The sequence below is a fragment of the Melozone crissalis genome, unplaced genomic scaffold (assembly GCF_028551555.1).
Source record: "Melozone crissalis strain CALT ecotype California unplaced genomic scaffold, PUWL_Pcris_2 ptg000004l_1, whole genome shotgun sequence".
Classification (NCBI taxonomy): domain Eukaryota; kingdom Metazoa; phylum Chordata; class Aves; order Passeriformes; family Passerellidae; genus Melozone; species Melozone crissalis.
This window is the reverse complement of record NW_026535782.1, coordinates 13,991,132-14,008,775: the sequence shown is the minus strand read 5'-3', so window position 1 is coordinate 14,008,775 and position 17,644 is coordinate 13,991,132. Positions and strand designations below refer to the sequence as shown.

Here is a 17,644-nt window from a genome sequence, read left to right as displayed (position 1 = left end):
TCTTTCTGCAGCACTTCTTCCCAGTATCTCATTCCTGTTTCTCAGGAATGTTGCTTTCCAGTGCCTCAGTCTGTTGCTACCTCCAGGGCTGCCCCATCCCAGTGGAGAATCCAGCACTTGTCTCTTTAACTTCCCGTGGTGATGGCCCATCTCTGTAATCTGTTGAGGTTTCTCCACAAGGCCTCTCAGCCTTCGAGGGAGCCAACAGCTCCCCCCTAAGTAGTGTCATCAGCAGATTTACTGTGAATCCCCTCCTGTCCCACATCTAAGTTGTTAATGAACACACTGAGAGCACTGGGCCTAAGATGGAGCCCTGTGGGACCCAGCTGGTGACTGGTGGCCAGCCTGATGTCACCTCATTTCCTGCAACACCTAACACTCAAGATGTGAATCAACAATAGACCAACATAAGCCTACACAATGGCTCCTGAAGATGCCAATGCCAAGGTTTGTGCTGCAGTGTTATGCCAGGCATGGTAACTACCTGTTAACAAGAGACCTGCTGCTGCCATCAATCTGAGTAGCAGTCTTCTTTCTTCCTCTCACCTCTCCAATTTTCCCAGTACCTCCCACAAACCAGAAATCGTATTTAGTTATGTGAGCAGTAGGGTCAACCAGTTCAGGACAGGGATTCAGCTGAAACTTAAAATCCTGTTCTTTTTGGGAAGCATTAGTTCCTCACTGCAGCATCTGCATGGCCTTAAGGATCTTGTCAGAGGGTAGCAAAAATACATAGCCAAAGGTGGGACAAAATCATCACACTTTTCTACAACTTGGATTTTGATTTCAAGTGGCCTATAATATCTGTATTTTTAACACAGAAATACAGATTATAAAAAAGACTCAGCATAAGACACAAGTACCCTGTTAATAAAAAATGCCAAAAATTAAATAAACAAAAGGTTGTAAGAATGCCAGAAAGAATTTTCTTAAAACCCCTTTTCCAAGAAATTGGCAGCAGCCTTTAGATTGCTGAATTAAGTGGACAAAATATATTTTAATGAAGCGATTACCTTTAATTTAAAGACAACTGTCAGTAACAATAGGTTAATAATTAATTTTTTCTTTTTACTTTCAAGAGGTTACACCATTTTGAAAATTATATTGGCCATCTCCACTGATTAGAAGGAGGTTCTTCAACTAGAGGCTCCCATGGTTTCCACTGTATCATTTTTCTTGCCAGGGACAGCTCATTTTCAGCCTGTTGATAAACACCATACACAAAGTTTTAAATATTATACAATTGCCAAAATATTAAATTACCTCTATGTCAGTTAATTACCTCAGTGATGTTGCTATCTATCATGATCACAGACTACACAAATTTCACCTATAAATATCAAAGGAACTGTATGCTTTTGGGGGTTGTTTTTTTTAAAAAATCCCATCACCCTAAATACCCAAACAGACATTCTGTTTAGAGAGACATTCCCAATGACAACTTCATGATATTTTCCACTTGGTTTGCATTACCCCAGTATTATTCAATCCTCTCCTGCCCTTTTCACAGATTTAGACTCTGGAAGAAGCAATGTAGGTATACATGCATATCTATAAGCATAATGCAAGAAACAGCTGTTAATTTATTAGGTTTTAGCAAGGCCATCCCACCAATACATGACAATTTGTTATCAAGGGTTTTTCTTCTGCTTGACTGTATTGCCAGCAAAGAAGACACACGAAACTTCCAATTTTCTGAACAAAAGCTCGGCCCAAGGAGCACTAAAAAACACAGCTACATTTGCACTTCATCTCAAATTTCCCCTCTTTACCTGCACAATGACTTCTTCTATCTGACCACAGTTCAGTTTGTCCTGTAGTTTTTGCACATCAGACTCCTGTGTGTTCAAACACATACAATAAAATGTTTTTGTGAGAGTAGAAAGCCCATGAGAAGCATGAAAACAATAATTTAACCAGATCACACTCCAATCTTTCTCAGAACTACTATCAAATCAGCTGGCTTATATAATTTTACATTATCAAAGAAATCTCACACTCATTTGTTACTGAGAAGCAAACATCAAACCCTCAATGATAAATACAAAGATTGAATAATATTTACTGACTCCAAAGAAGAATTAGCAGATAAAGGCTTTAGTTTTTATCTTGGAAAAAAGTCTTGTTTTTAGGTTTTTATAGAATTATATGCAAGCTTTCAATTATCACCTTAAATATACAATAACAGTATTGCAGAGTTTAATGTAACAAAAAGTTGTCTTAAATATTGAGGGTAAGGATTGTGCTAAGACACTACACTGGCAAGAGCACAAACTTTTTTTTTGTGAAAGTGTGTGAAAATTACCACTTTTCTATCTTTCAAAAAAAAAAGTTTGCTTCTAATTATCACAAAACATCAACAGGAAATTAACAATTCCTTTTCCTATGCCATCAAAATATCCCAGTCAGTAACAAAAACAAACCTTGACACTTCAACTGTTTCTGAATTGATACCTGAAAGTTACATGTTCACCTAAGAAAGACCCAGGCACTCCAAAAATCACTTTTCTCATCCTAGGAATTTTTTTTATGTGCAGCATGAATGAATTAGCACTGTACTTACCTTTTTCACCAAATCAAATCGCTCATTTACAATCTGCTCGGTGTATTTCCTGTAAGCTGCATCTCTGGGAATGTTCTCCAGGACACCAAGGATTTTTGTGTACAGTATTCGCAGGCGCTGAAGGGATCACAAGACATGGTTAAAATACACAACTGCAATTATTTAACTCCTTGTCCTACCAAACCTGCTAAGCTACTACTTATATACAAAATATGGTATTCAATCCAAAAGTATATGATCAACTAATAATTGAGTCTGAGCCACTGAACTCCATCTTGGGTAAAGCAGGGATTTATCAGGACTGAAGAATTTCTGCTGTCACATTCCTCAAAGGAAAAATAAAATGATAAAACAAATCTGAACAGATTTGATGCAAAATGAAAAAAAAACCAGTAAAGGCCATAAAGTGCTCGCAAAAAAAAAAAAAAAAGAAGAAGAAAAAAAGAGGCAAATTCATATCTAACCCATCAGATACCGAAAATTTACCTGAGTAGATACAAAGAGATTATAATGGAGGAGTTTTTGTCACTTTTCCTCATGCTGGTGCAAAGTTCTGGGTAACAAATAGATTTAAACTAAACCTGAAACTTTTATTGCTGGATTTAAATGCAGGGATAAAGGACACATTGTGGTGAATAGATTCACACTTTTGTACCATGCGATTGTATCTACCTGACAAGGAATGGATGTCCCATAGGAACAATAAGAAATAGAAGCAGAATACTAAAAGAAGTACAAGGAAGAAAAACAGGAAACAAAAAGACTGACAAAGAATCTGAACTTCAACTAAACCCCTGTCCAGTACTTAACTCTTAGCTTTAAGTTACTGAAAAAACTAAAATGTACTAAGTTCACCCAGAAGGAGTCTGACAAGGCTGTAGACTGAGCTAGAATAATTTCAACCAAACAGTAGTGATTTTTGCAAGGGTTCTTTTTTACAGCATTCTTAATTACTGAAGTCAAAAGCATTTTTTAAATAGAATTGCTGTATAATAAGAAATTTCAAAGTGGAGAACTTTAAAAAATCACTGAAGTTCTTTCAAAGCTAATGCCTCCTGAATAAGCATGATGTGACAAACATACTTACACTACTGAGCCTGAGGAGGTCAAAAGAAAGCCACATATTGCTACAAGAACCCCCTAATGCAGTTTCTGAGTACCACTGAAGTGTTCCATCCCAGGGCTTCGCCATGGCTTTGCACATAGCTAGTCTCTACCATATAAGACTAGGCCAGCCCTTTAGTGCAAGTTATTTCAATATTTGCATGCACAGTAAAGCAGCAAAAATCTTCTTTTCCTGAGAAGCAGAAATTATATATCTGAAGAACAGAATTTAAAGAGTTCTTTGTTTTGCTATTACTGATGAAAGAAGTCAAATATTGGTTCATAAAGATACTTACACTAGAGAGCTTTTGAAATCAGTGCAGGCCACAAAAAGTACATGTGTAAAATAACTTACAATGACATGCATTAAACCTTTATCACTGTGGACAATTTTAATTATTTCATAAAGCTGGAACCAGATTAAGATATATTGCATACCTACACATGCAAACACATCACAAAAACCTTAGAGCTCACTGAGAGTTTCCATTACTACAGAATGAGAAGTTACATACCTCATGAGGGTTCTCAGCTACAGCCAATCCTACAAGTCCAGTGGTCTGCAGAGAGAGCATAAACATACTTAACACACCTAAGCATCCATTCCTGCATTAATTATTTTGTTTTGACTCAATATACAGCTGAGAGGGACCATTCCATGGCACCAGCCTTACCTCCTGCCATATGCCCGTTATCCCAGAGTTCCAGTGCTCCAAGAGGGAGCAGCTCACCTTAGCAGAATCAGAATCATAAAATATCCTGAGCTGGAAGGGACCCACAAGGATCATCAATCCAACTCCTGCCCTGCACAGCACCATTCCCAGGGGTCACACCATGAGCTGAGAGCACTGCCCAAACACTTCCTGAATTCTGTCAGGCTGGTGCTGTGACCACTGCCCTGGGGAGCCTGTTCAGTGCCCAAACACCCCCTGGGTGAAGAACCTTTTTCTCATATCCAACCTAAACCCCCCCGACACAACTTCGGGCCATTCCCGCGGGTTCTGTCACTGGTCACCATAGAGTTCAGTGTCTGCCCCTCCTCTTTCCCTCACTGCTGTAAGTGCAATGAGGTCTCCCCTCAGCCTCCTCTTCTCCAGGCTGAGCACACCAATGACCTCAGCCGCTCCTCACAGGGCTTCCCCTACAAGCCCTTTAACATCTCCGTTGCCCTCCTTTGGATGCTCTCTAATAGCTTAGTATCCTTCTCAGACCGCGGCGATCAAACGCTGAAGGTGAGGCCGCCTCAGTGCAGAGCACAGCGGGACAATCCCTCCTTCGCCGTGCTGCCGATGCCGTGCCTGATGCGCACCGAGCAGCTGCTGCCACAGCTCCAGTGCCCCGGCTCCAGCCGCCCCCACCTGCCGGGGAGGTCACCCAGGCCCTGCGCTGCCCTCGGCCTTTCCCTCGCAGGGTGGCCGCCCGCTCTCCCCGCACGGCTGCGGCACTCCTTGCCCTGCCCCAGAGCTGCCGGCCCGCCGCAGGAGCAGGACGCGGCTCCGGGCCCTCGGCAGCGCCTCACCTTCCTCAGCGCCCCCGCCATGGCCGCGCCCGCGGCGCCCGCAGAGGACGCAGCGGAGGGCGCCGGGCCGCGCATGCGCCGCAGCGGCCGCGGCCGGCGGGGCGGCAGCAGTGCGCGTGCGCGGGGCCGCGGTGTGCAGAGTGCTCGGAGCGGTGCGAGTCCCGTCCGGGGATCGCTTAGAAAAGCGAAAAAACGCCCCAAAGCAGAACTAGGCAGAAAATAGACAACAGGGAACTTGTTTAGGGACCTTGAGATAGAGACAGTGGGACAAAAGAGCAATGAAAAGAAAATTTAAGTTATTATTTGAGGTGAACATGATGTTCATTTGAAGATCCAGTTGTCCTTCTAATAAGTCTTATGCTTAGTTGCTAACTTAAAGTGTGAGTTTTCCGCAGTAATGCTTTGTTATAATTACATTGTAAGTTTGTATCTTATTCTGGACAACTCGTTCTTTATAATTCCTTTGTCCTGCTCTTGAGCTATTTTTCATAACTAAGCAAACTCCCCCAGCTGAGTCTCAGAATATCTGGGTTTTCCCCGGCAGCCAGTGCTTTGATAAAACAAACACTTCAATCTGCAACTAAAGCACAGTGGCTCACACAGTTTGTATCAGTATGCAGGGCTTGTGTTTCCCCACGCCTGTGTTCTTGGCAATTTCATCAGAAAGAGCTGGAATTTCTTTCCTAGCTCCTGAAATTCTCTCCTTCCAAAATGCCAGTCTTCAAAAGTTCCTGCCTCTTTTTTATTGGACCACCCTGTGTTTTCCCCTCTGTCTCTCTGATGGTCTAACCAGATTATCGATCTCCTGGTGACACTAACAGAGCACAGCACCAATGGCTCTGTGCCTGGCGATCTTGGAGCACAGTCAGTGTCGTTCCAGCAGTAGTTCTGACTGACTTTAGACAGCCTAAGCATGTGGGAGTGCTTGCCACATCCCAACAAAGTGAAAAACAATAGACTTTGTTGATGAAAATCCTCATGAAATCCATCTCAAAGTGGTACTGCAGGAAATTCTCCAAACTGGTCAAATCCCATTAAAATACATGATTTATTTTAAAATATAACAAAGCTGAAACCTACAAAGTATTACCAGTGTACAGTCAACACTGACTTTGAAAACAAACAAACAAACCCTACCCACATAGCATTTCCCAGTTGTTATTTGTTTTACACTGGGGATTCTGTTATGACTAGTATCCTGTGTATTAATATTCAGTATGTAGGTAACCTAAGAAGGCCTTGCTATAGCTCTCCATCCCATGTTTGTCTCACCAATGAATTTATTGCATGATATTATATCTCAAATTGCCAAGTGATGTGGTGTATGTACAACAACAACTTACTTATTCTGCACGAAACGTAATTGATGGATTTATATCTAGTAATTATGTATGAGTGGAGTCAGGCACTTCATGCACAATGTTATTAAAAATATCTGAAAATCAAAACAATTCCACGTTTGCAATGTGGATATGTACTAATTCGGATGGTGTCCTGGTTATGTAAAAGAACTGAAAGTAAATAATTGCAACATTTTTGTTCTTTATTATGAACTCGTGTTTTAAATTTTTTAACTAGATAAGAATATATGTCTCTTCATATCCTGTCATAGCCAGCAGTAGAACAGGATCTCACCATTGCTTTTGTCTGCTTCTGTTATATTGGGTTTTTTAGAGGTGTGCCACCTTTAGTTAGGTTGCATTGGCCAAAGAAGTTTCAGTGAATATTGTTTATCATCAATAAATGATTTTGTTGATCTCGTGTTCAAAGATTGAAATGCATGTTGTGCCTTAGTTAAGCTTACACTTTTATGGTTCTATAAATGCAAGTGAGTCAAATGTCATGGAGGAGTTCACTGTAAAATTTAAATTCATTAGAACAATTAAAGACAAGATGGAAGTTTGGGGGTTTTTCAGTTTGTTGTGTGCCCTTATTGGTCTGTTCATTATGGTAAAAATGATAACTAATTGGTTAAGACCGGAACAAGACTGGTTTTGAATCAGTGATATTTCCAGCTTCTTCCTCATCCCATGCCTGGGTTTAGCTTGCTGTGTATTGCTGTTATTGATCTTATTCTGGAGTTATTCTGTATTTTCATCACTGCTGTCTGTGGTGCCATGCTTCCTGCTTCTTTGTCCCGCTTCAAGTTATTAACTGGTTAAAATAGTACTGTAATTGTCTGTCATTGAATCTATAAAGCTTTGTATCATGCCAGCCTCAGAGAGAGAGATTAGTGTTTGGTGATGTTATATGGTGGGATCTGCAACTAGTTGAAGACTAAACCTTCTCAAATTTGTTGTGATTTATGTAAATATGCTCCCATATGTTATTAATGTAGTGCTTGAGAATAATTGGCAAATACTTAATTTTCTTAATGGGAGTAGTTTAACCAATGGGGACACAGATACTCTTATATCCCCAGACCTCGTGTTACATTTGATGAGATTTTAGAGAAGTCATGTGTAATACTTTCCTGAGGGTCGAGTCTGCTTATGTTACAGTTGTACAAGGTCAGACCTTAATTTATCTAGCAACTGCGTATTTAATTTTAGAAGTATCACAGGACACCTCAGCTTGCAGGGCACTGTTCCTGGCTGCTCAAAATTCAGGCCCCAGAGTAGCACTGGCAAGATAATGGGTTGAAATGGTGAGACTGTGCTGTGCTCGCCAATTAAACGAACAGAGAAATAGTTTAAAAACGTAATACTTCAGAGACTGAGGCCAAATTTAGATTGCTAGTAATTCTTTCATTGCTATGAATAACCTATGCATGCTATGCATGCCTAAGGGCCTTCTATTTATAGAATAAAGCTAAGATTGTCTAGTTTATTTTAAGGTTAAGAAATTAGAATAGCTCACTCTCGCATAACTTTATGTGTTTAAAAACAATAAATGCTTGATACACTTCTTTCCAAGGAAAGATACAACTTCCATGATCAGCAAGTAGTTCATATTTTTTCTAATGAGAAAGCAGTAATTTAGAGAGAAAAACATTTTTTCTAAATAGAACATCAAGGAGTAATATCTAGTGTTTCAGGTATGAATATAAAAAGTATCAGAAAAATATCAGGCTACTCAAAATGTTGTTTCAGGAAAATCTTCTTTGTAATATAAAAAACTACAACTCATTTAGAGTAAGGGTTTGCAATTGTTTCCAGTGATGTAGTGTGTGGGTCAGGCAGTTGAGAAACTGCCAAAGGTGAATGGAAGGAGATTTTCCTGCTGAGCTTTTTAGCTTTTTCATTGCAACATCACGTAAGGGGGCAGCGATGTTTCTGGGGCTGCTCAGTGTATCAGCCATGCTGTTTGTTCCCTGTGATCCCTGTGGAACATCCATGCTTGGCCAGCCCTTGTCAGCCCAGCACAGTGTATTACCAGCAGTGATACAGCAAATCAGGCTCTTGGAGCCCCTGTAGACCCTTGGCAGCGTGTCCAGCCTCACACTGACTCTGCCCTGTCACAGTTACTTGCTGCTAGCCAACTTTCTCACTTTACAATGTATGGATTTTTGTGGGATAAGATCATTTGAAAATAGTACACACAGCAATTCTGAAACACTGCTCATCTGAGCCCTTTCTGGTTAAGTTCATGTTCAAGAGCTTTATGATGCCTCTGGTGAAATCACTCAGGGAGTATAGCAAAGCAGGAGAAAGTTTTGGGTATGGAAACTGCGTAACCAGAGAAAATTTTCTGGAGTGGCCTCTAAGCTGGTTTATTCCTCTGATGTTTTGGAGAGAAAGGAGTCATAGAAAGGAAATACATTCTAATGAAAATAAAAGGATTTTATTACTAAAAAAACTATCTTACTTAGTGTTCTTAACTCTTCCTGGAAACACTGATGCTGAGAGCGTATTTATCATCTGGCAGGAGTAGACCATATGTAAACATTGCTAAAATGTCTTTTTAATATACTAAACTGACTTTTTTTCATAGATTTTGCAGTGTGAGGGTCTGATCTGAGGCCTGTGCAAATCTTCAGGAGCCTTTTCGGTTCAGGCTCTGGGATAAATATAATAAAATGGGCTGGAATATAATAATTCTCAACTTTCCTAAGGACAGCGATTTCAGTAAGGCTGGCAGAGCATGAAGGTCCCTCCATGTAGATCCATTAAGATGATCCTGATTCATTAAAAAAAGTTTTATCAATGGCATAAAATCTTCAAATGGAATGTTTTCACAATGAAAGGTGTGAAAAAAGGGAACATAACTTTTGTCTTAAAGCAGTTGTGGAGGAAATAGGATTATGAATGTTACATATTTTGCTTTAATAAATTATCTCACATAAATTAACTGTTTCATTAGGAGTACCTCTAAGCTGCCAATGAGATATTCATGTGCTCTAAAATGTACTTTCCTTTTAGCTGATGGCAGATTGAGGTTGCAGTTATGTTCATTGATATATACTTCTGAAACTGTTAGTCCAGGAGAGATTTTATCCTCGCTCCCTGAAAGGTTTGTGCGTGTTCATAACAAGAGTGTATTTGTGACTTAAATGATGGAAGCTGTAAGGTGCCATCAGAATTTGAGAAGTGTTAATGAAAATGAGAGGAAAAATGCATAAAAGAATCTTACCTCAGAATTCTTCTGCCTGTCAATGGAGTGTATTGCCCACAAGAGATGTGGGAGAGTAGTGCATGTGTCCACATAGTGATGAGCAGTTTGTCCCAATAACTTCTGTGTTAAATCTTCTTTTGGCCTGTTATGCTCAAACCTTGACTATGGACACAATAGGAAGGGACAGAGAAGAGAACCTTCAGAAAAGCTTGTCCTTTATGAACAACACAAAGGTCTGTTTTTCTAAGCCCCAAATGAAAATGTGTTTGTGAATATTCTTTTACTATTCTCGGACTACTTTTTATTGTGTTCAGAGATGGCACTCAAGACCCAAGTTGTATATTTTCTCCATCAGACAAAATGGAATTAACATAGAGATTTTTAACATCTTCCTTCAAATTTCTTGGCTTGCAGTTGAAAACCCAGGCCATGACTCCAGTACACATTGAAAGAGGTGAGAAACTGTGTTATGTGGGAGTCAGAATCCAAGAGACCTTTAGTTTCTGAGTCAATCTAAATGTAAGCCCTTACTAATTTAATTTTGGCTTGCAAGCTTTATCATAATGTACTAACTAGTAAGGTATTTGCGGATGGGATTATAATATTGGCTATGGTACTTTGAGTGACTTAGTGCTTACAAGAGCAATGCAGAAACTAGTCTGAAGAGAAAGTTGATTGACACTTCCCCTTGAACATAAGTTTCATAAGATTTCTTCCAAATAGCATTTCCAACGTTCCTTCTCTATTTGCCGGATGACTGGAACCATGATCCCTGACAAACATACAACAGGGACTTAATATAATTGTGTAATATTCGTGCAACATTTTAAGGATTATAAGTGTTCAGTGTGGTAGAAAGAGCACATGACTGCACAAACTGTGGAAGTAGTAGTTTAAAAATAAATAAAAAGATTCAACAGGACAAATGTGTTAAGGAACTGAGATTGAATCAAACAGAGAAACTATCAAATTCCAAAGCTTATTTGGAAAAACCTAGGTACAGCATATATTAACTCAAGGTGTTTTTCTTTCTGTGTGTTTTAAAACATATAAAGACTGCATTTTATAGTTCAAAAACCTGGAAGATGTTGTAAAGAGCAAAATTCCTGACCTTCCAGTTATAATGAGAATTTACTAGTAAGATGGTTGGTTGGTGTGATATCATGAGGAAAAACCGTAGTGAACATAAGCCACAGTTACAGTTGGTGATATGAACAGACTGAATTAAGTTGATGACTATAGTTAAAAGGTTTGACATACTCTGTTACTAATCCACTGAGCGTTTCAGTGACTCTCACACCTTGAAAATAATAGCTGGCATGGCTTGGCCATGGCCTGACCTTGTGTACCAAACTCATGTGAATGTCCATGAAACTTCATGACTGCAGAAATAGTGCAGAGAGTCCAAAGACCTTTTCCTTCTTTAATTGACTGTGCTTTGGCAGTATAAAGATAAAACAATATTTGTGAGTGTTTGGGGTCTGTTTTGGGGGTTTTAACATATTAAGGACCATTAAAAGAGATAATTATTGACATGAGATCATTTTATTGTATCACCTAGTGAGAACAACAGGAAAATTGTAACATTCATGAAGCAAGGTATCCTGGGGTGAAAACAGAACAAAACAAACAAACAAAAAACAAAACAAAAACCACACCCTAAAAGTAAATAAAATAGTCCCATTGCAAATCTGAGTTTTTGACATATGTTTTTTTCAACTGCATCACATTTATCTGTTCAGGTTTGTAAGGTCAAGTTTCTGGGCTTCAAGGACTTGTGAACCTGACATATACTTTGAAGGAAATTGATCAAAGACAGTGGTTTCCACTGCAGAAGGCTGCAGTTCAGCCAATTCCACAAGTATTTGAAGTCACTTTAGATGGCAGGAAAGGTTAAAATATCCCATAAGATAAGGAGAGCAACAAAGAAACATAGAATAATGAAGACACCAACAGGCTAGAACTATTAACTAAAACAAGTATGATCAAGTCCTCCATGGAGCATCTTGCTTATGTTGTTTAAATGTTCCAGCAAATTTTCTGGTTTTGGAAAAGTTGCATCAGTTTACAATAACAAATAAATTGGACCATTTTAAACATTTTGTTCAGAAGCTTACAGACAAAGCAAGAATTTCTATTCAGTTTTCTGTGTGTTTGGCAGTACTGGTTAGGTGAGCATAATTACAGATACTTTTAATAAAAACTTAACATTTAAGGGTTTCTGATATATGTGTATGTGTTAACAGCCTTGTGCTTTATTTTGTTGTATCTTTTTTCACTTTCTTACCTCTAGCACCTTATGAATCAGCATGACAATAAAAAACATGCAATGGAAAACAGCACTAACTTTGGCAGCAAAAACTGGCTTTGTGGAAAATGTGCAAATGATCCCGGGAAAGGGTGTTTATCCCAAGACCATAAGTTACAAGGAGAAAATTATTGGTCAGCAATGCAAGAAGCTGCAAAACAGAGATGCAAAGACATTTTTGATGTTCTGAAGAATGATGGAAATGTGAACATTAAGGACAAATATTGAGTGACACCATTAGGGGTTATGGCTGAATATGGTCACTGTGATGTGCTGGAGCATCTTAATCATAATGATAGGTATTCAAGAAAAGAGAAATTCACCTCTGCACTGGCATACATCTTGCCTGAGTGCTGAGATCTTTCAGGAAAAAAAGAGGAAATTAGCGGGAAGGAAAGGAAGCATATGTGAGTGTTTCTGCTGGACTGGAGTGATGCTTACATGTTTCTGTAATGCATGTGGGAGGAGTGGCAGAGTTGAAAGCAATCCCTTTCAGTCAAGGACAGATTGCTATACGTGCTCTTCTTGCCCTTCTGTGTTTCTCTTTACTTCACTCCATCCCTTCCTCACTCCTACTTTTCCTTTCATGTATAGAATTATATTGGTATTAATTAATGAAATATATTTGAAATATGTTGGTTTGAAAGTTCTCAGTTGTAATGCTTACAGTCAAAGCAGAGCCCACTCAGATGAACACTTGAACTTGTGTCTGTACACCTGTTATTTTGATTCTGAGCTTTGTATTTGCCGCAAAAAATATTCTGTGCTTTAGTAGAGCTTTAACTTAAATATATATCAAAATAAGGAGGAAAGTACTCTGGATTTGTTCTTATGATGCTCTGTAAATCACTTTGGATGTAAATATAAGTTCTGTTTCCTCCTTTGAGGTGGACATGTCAAGGCCTCAGCAGATGATTGTGTACCAGTATTGTTTCAAGCAGCTGGAGGACGTAGTCTAGACTGCATAGCTCTGCTTCTGAAATGTGAAGTGGCAGTGAGCCTGGTGAGGCAGGGCTGCTCCCCACACACAAAATGGCTTGTGAGGGCCTGTGGGGGCTTGTGAGTGGCTTCCTCACACCTGTGAGTACGAGCTTGGACTTTATATTTTTACTAAGAGACAATGTGACACAAGGTTACATCAAAGATGTTTGTAGTAAACTTGGCAAATGTATATTTATGTACATTTCTATTTTAGAAGTACCACTGTTCTATTAGATTTAACGAACTTTTCTTTTTAGCAGAAACTAAGCAAAATGCAAAACACGCTCCTTAGAATTAAGTGAAAACCACTGAAACAACTTAAACACATCTTATTTGACAGTGCTCAAAACTGGTGTTTCTATGTTTTAAACTTTTGTAAGAAGCCTAGGTGGTAACTAAGAACATAGATGGATGAGAGTTATTTTCTTCCTGTAAGGAAGTTACACCTGCCTAGTTTTGTTGACTGTTTTTAGGGCAGGAAGTATCTCATTGCAGCCACATCCCAATTTTAATCCAGGAAAGTGGGCCAAGCGCTGTTCATTCTGCTAGACAGCCAGAACCAGTGTCTAGAGCTTGTCATTGAAAATGGTTTGGATGTCAACACTCTCTTGTCTGAACACATAACTTCAAATACTTATGATGACAGAAGAGGGACTGCACTTTGTTGTGCTGTTTCTAATAATGAGACTCTTCACACCAAAATATTGCTCAAAGCAGAAGCAAATCCAAAAAATGATCCTTTAAACTATGTTCTCATAGCAGTGAGAGCTGACAGCCATGGAACTGTAAAACTACTCCTATCTTATGGAGCAGATGTCAACTGCTAATTTGGTTGCTTAATGATTCGCATTTCCCCAGTGCATTTGGTATTCTTTGAGTGGTGACATGATGCTGAGGCTGTTGCTCTGTCATGGATATAATGTGGAGATGTGTTTGGACTTTGTGTCAGGGTATCTTTGGAAATTCTTTTGTGTGGCCAGCTCCAGAGCTTGAGCCTATTCCCAGTTGGACTACTTCTTCAATAAACAATAAACTAATAAAAACATACATTCCTTGCTTCTCTTCACTTGGCTCTTTTTGTTAGCCAGATTGAAACACTCTGGTTTATAGTGTTGAATTAAGATTAACATACTGTCAAAATCATTTTTTGAAAACACTCTAAAAATATAATAGCCATTTCTCATTTTCCTCTATGAGGTAGAGAAAATTATGGTGCTGATGTGGTTTTATTATTTATTTATATTAATATATCAGAGATTTAGAAAGGAAATCTAAGAAATCATGAGGAAGAATTCTGGAATTTCTGTTCCTTTCCTAGCTAGTGCAGTAGATGTGTTTCCAAAGAAATATTTCTGTTGAACAAAACAGTGCCACAGATTACAGGATTTTTTTTGCCTTCAAGCCTGTTTGCATAAAATAAGGGTTCACAAAGGCTAAATATGGAAGAAAACAGCTTTTAAAGTAACCTACCTAGGTATTAATTTGACTGTTGAAGGCCATTTCTAGGACTTTGTTTAAATTAACTTCTGTAATTACTTTAAAATGTGTTCTTTGGCATTTCTCTGCACAGATTTAGAAATTATGGCTTGATGTGTTCTCTGTTTCAGTTCTGTGAGTTTATTGCTGTTCTGTGATTGAGACATTTAGCTGGAAAAGTGGCTTGTGTTTTTTATAATTACACAGATTATGTGCCTCTAAGCACAAGAATTCATTTTTTCATAGAAACACAGTAAAAATGAACAAAGATACCACAGACTGGATAAATATCTAACTTCCAGTTAATAATAATGTTAAGAGTTATTATAGGAAATTTTAATTGCTTATGTCAGGTCACAATCATCCAAAGAGTTGTAGCATGCTTTGTACATTAAAGATCATGGTTCTATGTAAAAGTCTTCAAACATCTAAATTATTATTTTTAGGTATTTTTGCAAAGTGTTTGGTCCAGGTACAGCTTTGGTGTATACATGTATCAAGGCTTGGCAAAATTTAAGGGACTTTAGGTAAGTTCTTTTAAACAAACAGTAGATTTTGATGGGCAAACCAGGAAATCAAGCAGCCTATCCCCTTGGTTAAGAAATATTGTAACTTTAATTTTGGTTTCTTCAGAGTTTTGGCAGATCAGTTCTTGAACGGACTCACCCTCAGTCATGCTTTCATGCACTGCACAGTATGTTTCTGCACATTTAGAGAAAAAAAATCTGACAGAATAAATTTAAAGATATTTAATTAAAAATTATTTGCAGTTACTCCCTTTGTTTTTCTAGCATCTGTTCCATCTTGAGGAAAGAAAAAAATGCAGACCCTCCCAACTAAGAAGATATTTCAATTGGTGGATATCACGATTACACAGGGCATAATCCATTTAGCTAAACCCACAGTTATCAAATTATTGTGTTGGAAAGGACCTTAAAAATCATTTAGTTCCAACCCCCCTACCATGGGTGGGGACACTTTCCATTACAGCAAGTTTCTCAAAGCCATCTGCAACTTGGCCTTGAACACTTCCAGGGATGGGGCAGCCACAACAACTCTGGGCATCCTGTTATTTGAGAGATATGCTGGTTATCACACACACACACGTATTCACAGAACCCACAACTCAGCTCCAGGATGCTTCTGCCCTGCCCCCAGAACTCACTTTCCATGTTGTTCAGAATTTCTCCTTACTTGCTGAATGTCATTGTCACATAAGCCCTAACTTCTGAGTCAGACGTGTAAATTCCACATCCCAAGGCAGCTAGATTGGTCCTTTGTGTGTCCTTCTTCATGACAGATTCACTGGAGCAAATGGAAGAAGTGAAGATTACTGGTCTGGGACACAAAGAAGGTTTAACAGAAGGCTTAATTCATCCTTCTGCTCTCCGTGGGGCTACTATTCATGTAGATTTCTGAGACACAACTTCTGGGGGTTTTGCCAGGAATTTTGACCAAGATGAAAAATATTAATTTAATCACTTCTGAAAAAATTTCTAGTATCTGGTATCTGAGCCAGGCCCCTGACAGAAGGATGCCACAGGTGACTGGTGACTGCAGGCATGGCCTGAGCACAGAGTGCTCAGTGAACCCCACACAGCTCCAAGTCAAGGCTCCACTGGCCAATACCTCCTGGACATAACAGGATAAATACATGTATGCTTCCTAACCTATAAACTGATACTTCTTTGTGGGAATTCTTAATCAGAAATATGGGACTAATCATAATAAATCCTAAATTGTGGTAATTTTAATTAATACAGTGACCACAACACAAGAATCTGAGTAATCACATATCTGATACAGTATACTGCTATCAGCAAAGGAAACATGATCAAATAAGGCTTTAGATAGGAGATTTTAAACCCTTTCTGTGGCTAGAGCCAAATTCCATTAGTAATTTTAGTTCACAGGCAAAGGTTTATATTTAGGACTTCATACAAGCATCAGGCAGTAGTTACATTGCCTGCAGCATCAAAGCATTCAGATGTAGCACTGAGCATTGCCCCAAGTGTTTAAAATACTATGAACTAGTCCTTTGAATTTCACTAGGTAAGCTAAAAAGACATGGTACTGGTTGTGTTTACCTTTTAATCAGTAGAGCCAGGCCCTTTTTTTCTTTGTTTGCAAATAGGAGGTGGAGTGATATTGGTTTAAAGCTTTTCTGTCCTTCCCCATTGAAGTTGTTTATTTGTTAAAGGCTTCTGCCCACTCTTGCTTCCCTTCCTTCCCACTCCTATCCTCCTCCTCTAAAGCAATACAGCATTATGAGAAAGTGTCTTTTATATTTTCAAGGCATCTGTGAACTGAATGGAGGGAAAAGCAAAACTTTATTTTAAATGAAATATAAGGTGAGATACTCATGGAGCTGTTTTCCCCATGACAGGTTTATGGCACAGCTAGAAATTGAACACAACTCTTTCAACTACCCTATTTTGCAGCCAGACCATTTGATGCTGCTTTTATGGATTGACTACATGGTGGAAGGACCAGGAAATGTAACTGGGCCAGAGCTGGTGGTTGTGTGAAAAGACACAAAGGCTTCGTTCCCAGCTGGAAGAATAAATTGGTCGGAAAAAACCTTTTTATTTTCCCTACTTGGACTGTGATTGAACCCTTGCAACACTAGCATTTAATTTTCTTGACTATTTGGGTGTGTCCCACAGGCTGTTCAACTGCAACCCAATTCCATGGCATGCCCACCCCCAGGCAGTGTTGTCTACAAGTAATTAAATGCCCTGGCACTGAATCAGGCATGCTGTGGGATAGGGCCTCCTATCGATTTGGGGACGATGTTTGAAATCAGAGGTATAATTTGGTTCCTATTTCTTATAAAATCTGACACAAGCAGCTGCACCAGGCTGTGAGCTCTCCAAGGAGCCAGACATTCAGCAGTGGTTACATCAGCCTTTAGCCTTTTCAGCACCCATGGGATGGAGTTTGTAGCTGTGAGTGTTTTCAGAGCTCAGTGCAGGAGGAAGAAAACCATAGCCACAAGTCCTGTATATGACGAGCTGTTCCCTGTAGAAGCCATAATGGTGTGTGTGGGACATCCATAAAGCTCTGTGCACTGGCTACCATCTAATTTTGGGAGCTGGCATGGCAGAGCTGGTTCTGGGTATCAAGGCTGGGGTGAGGC

At 39.2% G+C, this 17,644-nt stretch overlaps 2 protein-coding genes across 2 annotated transcripts; one reads left to right on the top strand and one right to left on the bottom strand.

Annotated features, from left to right (window-relative positions):
- Positions 1 to 969: 969 nt before the first annotated feature.
- On the bottom strand, positions 970 to 5,261 carry NDUFA5 (NADH:ubiquinone oxidoreductase subunit A5). Its single transcript, XM_054271750.1, has 5 exons — positions 5,187 to 5,261; positions 4,183 to 4,227; positions 2,564 to 2,680; positions 1,773 to 1,838; positions 970 to 1,201 (listed from the first exon to the last, which is right to left on the bottom strand). Exons 1-5 carry the CDS (start codon positions 5,259 to 5,261, stop codon positions 1,100 to 1,102), a joined length of 405 nt encoding a protein of 134 aa, XP_054127725.1. The 3' UTR covers positions 970 to 1,099.
- A 7,033-nt stretch (positions 5,262 to 12,294) lies between these two features.
- Positions 12,295 to 14,113, top strand: ASB15 (ankyrin repeat and SOCS box containing 15). Its single transcript, XM_054274608.1, is given in 5 exon segments — positions 12,295 to 12,347; positions 13,547 to 13,857; positions 13,860 to 13,892; positions 13,895 to 13,979; positions 13,981 to 14,113. Coding segments are annotated over 5 exon segments (615 nt in total).
- Positions 14,114 to 17,644: the final 3,531 nt, after the last annotated feature.